Raw genomic sequence first — 5,673 nt, 5'->3', positions numbered from 1 at the left:
GTATACCAAATTTGAAAAAAATCCATAAAAGTTAGTCATATTTTTCTATCAAACAAAGTTTCTGTACTTTTGGTGCGAAGAAGAAAAAAATATTTTGAATCAAAATTGGAGATTTTATATCTCGCGTATTTCTTAACGGATTATCTTGAAATTTGGTATGTGAAGTAAGAGTCCAGTAGACCACTTACACTGAAAATATGTGATAGTTTGGATTAACCAAAGTCCGAGCTACAGAAAGTGAAATATCGCTAAACTATCACTCCTGTTAATAAACACACACACGGTGTGTCCTACAGGTTGTTTTGGCCGCACGGCAAACTACCGTGTGTCTTGATATTCCTACATCAAGAGATGTTTTTATGTTCCTTTCACATGTAATCCACACGTACAAAACTTCACAAAATACAACACAGTTTAATATATAAACTTTATTCCAGCAGATCATAACATCAATTTCAGTTTCATGAATATACAAAACTCTCGTTCCAGCACAATTGGCTAAGCCTATTGAAAGGTGGTGATTTCATTAATTACATCAAATGCATAGATCTACAAAACCAGTCACCCAAAGGCTGGTCATCTAAAAAACTTGTGACGCCCAATGACCTCGAAATTAGAAGTGACATCACATTGAACTGTTAAGAACATTTATCTTTTCATTTTAATAAATTCACAGAAGCATCTTAACTTCAAATTTCGTTCAGCTTTAAAAGATATACGTATATAAAATATATATATATATATCTATTGTACAAGGTAACTGTGTATTACATAAGGGGTCAAATAATGGAGTACTTTTAAACGCTGAATGTGCACAATGACAATAAAACTAGGCCTTTTGGTATAAAACAAAGTAATTTTTGGGTACAGTATAACATTTTTTTAAAATTACACTGAATTAGACTCCATAAAAATACTCTGGATTAAATTACTGCCCCATAAAAATATAAATGGATTACATTACTACTTTATAAAATGTAACTGGTTCAGAATATTACTCGGTAAAATCACAAAAGATAACACTACTGCCACGTAGAACTACATCAGAGTTACTGTCCAATAAAAGAACGTTGGGTACTAACGTCAAACGAGTGAGAATTCAGTTTTTTAAAAAAAAGTTCAAGAGTGTGTATTTTGCTACACAAAAAACCACAATGAAATACATATTGTTCTGGCTATACTTCTAATACCAGCTAATGACCCCTTACATACTAAACAGTTTATACTGAAAGAAAAATAAATGTACCAGAAACAAAAGAAAAATAAGACAAAATCCCCCATAAAAGTGATTGACACCATAATTAATTTACCCTGATCCTTTACATAATTTCTTTATGCTACAACTTTAGGGAAAATGGCGTCAGTCTATTGTGATTAAAGAACCTCATCATAACATACACACACACACACACATTTACAAACTGGGAATTTTCTTTAGCCCAAAATTACATACCCGAATGTAACAGAGATAAAATTTTTATCAATTCTTAAACATGTATAAACAAAAATTAATAACATTTTTCTCATTCAACAGACAGGAGGTGCCTTTTCTGAAATTTATTGTTGCAATCATGCACTAAAAATAAAAATCGTCTGGAGAGTCCACATAATTCCTTCTTGTCCAAAAACAATACTACTTGACAAATAAAATGGCATATTTTAGGTTAATAAAATTTGTTGAAGCTTTAACTCATAAACAGGGAACAAAAACTAAACATTTCTTATTTATATGTTACTCAAGAAATACAGCTCATGTCAGTGTAAACTAAGAACCTTTTTAAAGAAATTTTTCACCTTCAAAAACTAAGGAAAAATGGTTCAAGCTCAGGAAAAAGCAAATAAATGGCCATCAACATAAATCTCAGTGTTATCAAAATGAAACTATTGAGAATGAAAAGCCACTCTTTAAATCTGTAGGCACACAGATGGAGATACCACAATCTCATCGACGAGGACCCCAAGCCACAGGTTTAGGAGCATCTCCAGAACCAAAGGTCGGGAATTCTTGTGTACTTGTGGTGTCAGGAGCATTCTGGGATTGTTCCCACGGTCCGCCCTTGATAATAATATCCTTTGCTTCACCCTTATTTTGAGTGAAATCTTCACCAGAAGATCGTGCAGTTGGCGACAGGTACTGAAGCATGAACTCATTCTCGGTTATATCTTGCAGCTTTAGAAAGATGTTGAATAAAAGGTGGTTTAAGTAATATTCACACAGAAAATACATGTAACTATATCTTTTCAAGAAACTAAAAAATAAAGTTGAAAAACTTTCCAGAATACATTTGACATACTTTAAAAGTTTAACTTACCGACTGATTGGAAAGTTTAACTTACCGACTGATTGGAAAGTTTAACTTACCGACTGATTGGAAAGGTGAATTTACCGACTGATTGGAAAGTTTAACTTACCGACTGATTGGAAAGTTTAACTTACCGACTGATTGGAAAGTTTAACTTACCGACTGATTGGAAAGTTTAACTTACCGACTGATTGGAAAGTTTAACTTACCGACTGATTGGAAAGGTGAATTTACCGACTGATTGGAAAGGTGAATTTACCGACTGATTGGAAAGGTGAATTTACCGACTGATTGGAAAGTTTAACTTACCGACTGATTGGAAAGGTGAATTTACCGACTGATTGGAAAGGTGAATTTACCGACTGATTGGAAAGGTGAATTTTCTATACAACTTTCCCTCCTTTCTACTGGATTATTTAAATAGTCAAATTGAAATTAATAGGATTTCAAAATTCAAATAATTGAAATAAACAAATGTCATACTGAAGGTCACTAAACGAGAGCTAATCCTAACAGCAGATAAAAAATATACACACATACTCAAATTAATGATGATTGATTAAATAGTAACATTAATAAACCTGATAAATGATTTAGAAAAATCAGTTACTATCAATATTAATATGAAAGCATAAAATGAAGCAATGAAAGGGGCACACAAACGTGTATATAATTTTTTTATATTTTTATCATTATATAAATTCTATTTGCTACTTTGCAAAATAATTACCAGCAGTATGTGGAAGCAGTGGTAAAAACAGATCATTCTTTCATCACATCAAGCTGAAAAGTCACTGGGAGTGAGCCTTGAGGGCTTGGTTTGGTTGTTGTTAAGCACAAAGCTACACAATGGGCTATCTGTGATGTGTCCACCACAAATATTGAAACCCGATTTTTTTGCCTGGTAACCTTGCAAACTTACCAATGAGAAATGAATGTAGAAGGCATTTTAATACATGTTCTGTAATCCTAGTTTGACTGTCTGAATGAGTCAAAATATAAGTGAAGATAGGACATGGCAACACACCACCCAACAGTAGAATTCTTGTTCTAATACAATCTTCACAGTGCTTTCTTTCATCGGAATAAACTCCTCTATTTGAGATATAAAGACCAGCTGAATTTTTTTTCATTAAAATTGTGTTGCAAAAAACAAGTTTATACTACTCAAGTTACTTGTTTTGTCTTCTTAACACTACACTACGCAAGTTACTTATTTTGTCATCTTAACACTACACTACACAAGTTACTTGTTTTGTCATCTTAACACTATACTACGCAAGTTACTTGTTTTGTCATCTTAACACTATACTACGCAAGTTACTTGTTTTGTCATCTTAACACTATACTACGCAAGTTACTTGTTTTGTCATCTTAACACTATACTATGCAAGTTACTTGTTTTGTCATCTTAACACTATACTACGCAAGTTACTTGTTTTGTCATCTTAACACTATACTACACAAGTTACTTCTTAACTTACATATTCTTCTTCCAAGTTCAACAAATGATCTTTACAATCTTCAACATTTTCCTTCATGCCTACGATTACCACCAGGTTAGGATTAGAGTCTGTAGTGCGAGCGAATTGGAGATCTACATCAAATTCGTCCATAATCTTCTTTCTCATGCGCCCTCTGGTGCCAATAAGTCGAGAGTGAACACGAGAGTCAATTGTCACTTCTTCTGTAACCATCTCTTCCTACGATAATTAAGAACAACATTCATCCAAGCCATTTGTGTTAATAGGTATATATTAATACAGAGAAATGGATATCAGTTTGGTACCGTATAGTCCCACAGAAGTAATTCAAACTTAACACCAGACACTTAGATTACAGACTTCTTTTTTGTGACATACAGTTCTCCAACATCAGCTTTTGTATATCGTGTATAATTTTTATTGCGAGGAAAAGATGTTCAAATAAATTGAACTGTAAACTTACCAAATCAAGAGTGAAAAAGAACAGATATGAGGTTTCGATAATTCTTCACCCTAAAATTACTGATGAAATCTAGATGGACCCTCCCCCATCAACCTTTTCAATGCATATTTCGTTAAAATAAATAAATACTTGTACCAAATTCCTTAAGAGACTACAGCTTTAATAGTCACGGGGTCCCTAATAAATATAAATCTCAGAATTTAAACAAAACATCATCAATATTGCAAATGATCCCCTTTATTTCTCCTGGGATTCTCTATGTATTTTCCATAGGAAATGAATTATTTCACCCAATTTTTAATTTATTTTGTTCAGTTTTTACACCGAGTATTGTGACAGGCTAAAATATATCTTACTCAATCTGATGTAATATGTGAACCCCACAAGTATTGAATGGTATAAAAACAAGATGGTAACTGGATAATTTACATCAATAAAGAGAAACTTATCTCCATTAAAATCCAATAACTTTATTAAAAAAAGGAGCTGTCAGCCATTTTGTCTTTCCATCAGCTATGACTGAGGATCCGTCAATCACTTTGTTGTTCCATCAGCTATGTCAGAGGATCCGTCAATCATTTTGTTGTTCCATCAGCTATGTCTGAGGATCCGTCAATCATTCTGTTGTTCCGTCAGCTATGCCAGAGGATCCGTCAATCATTTTGTTGTTCCGTCAGCTAAGCCAGAGGATCTGACAGCCATTGTGTCTTTCCGTCAGCTATGTCAGAGGATCCGTCAATCATTTTGTTGTTCCATCAGCTATGTCTGAGGATCCGTGAATCATTCTGTTGTTCCGTCAGCTAAGCCAGAGGACCCGTCAATCATTCTGTCTTTCCATCAGCTAAGCCAGAGGATCTGTCAGCCATTTTGTCTTTCCATCAGCTAAGCCAGAGGATCTGTCAGCCATTTTGTCTTTCCATCAGCTAAGCCAGAGGATCTGTCAGCCATTTTGTCTTTCCATAAACTATATAACAGTCATTTTGTCTTTCCATAAACTATATAACAGTCATTTTGTCTTTCCATCAAATAGACATGTAAGCCACTGTCTTTCCATGAACTAAAAAATCTGTAGGCAACTAAAATTTAGTCTTTCCATCAGCTAAGCTAAAGGATTTGACAGCCAAAATTTTGTTTTTCCACCTATTAAAATAAAGAATTCTTAGTATTTTGTCTTTCCATCACCTTAAGGATCTGTTAATTATTGTCCTTCTATGAGTTAAAAGATCTTTCAGCTATTGTCCTTCTACGAGCTACAAGATCTTTCAGAATTGTCCTTCTACGAGCTACAAGATCTTTCAGCAATTGTCCTTCTACGAGCTAAAAGATCTTTCAGCTATTGTCCTTCTACGAGCTAAAAGATCTTTCAGCTATTGTCCTTCTACGAGCTAAAAGATCTTTCAGCTATTGTCCTACTATTAGTTAC

At 33.8% G+C, this 5,673-nt stretch overlaps 1 protein-coding gene across 1 annotated transcript in view; it reads right to left on the bottom strand.

Moving 5' to 3' along the window:
• Positions 1-413: 413 nt before the first annotated feature.
• LOC106470076 (vigilin-like) overlaps positions 414-5,673 on the bottom strand; it is a 40,577-nt gene continuing 35,317 nt past the window's right edge. The window contains exons 17-18 of the mRNA XM_013930601.2: positions 3,788-4,006; positions 414-2,170 (exon numbers count right to left, since the gene is read on the bottom strand). Coding sequence (XP_013786055.2) covers positions 1,943-2,170; positions 3,788-4,006 — 447 coding nt within the window. The 3' untranslated portion in view covers positions 414-1,942. The remainder of the gene's footprint in view (positions 2,171-3,787; positions 4,007-5,673) is intronic.

Source organism: Limulus polyphemus, unplaced genomic scaffold, assembly GCF_000517525.1.
Source record: "Limulus polyphemus unplaced genomic scaffold, Limulus_polyphemus-2.1.2 Scaffold3807, whole genome shotgun sequence".
In the NCBI taxonomy this organism is placed as follows: domain Eukaryota; kingdom Metazoa; phylum Arthropoda; class Merostomata; order Xiphosura; family Limulidae; genus Limulus; species Limulus polyphemus.
The sequence above is the reverse complement of the archived record's forward strand: the minus strand, read 5'-3'. Positions and strand labels throughout refer to the sequence as shown.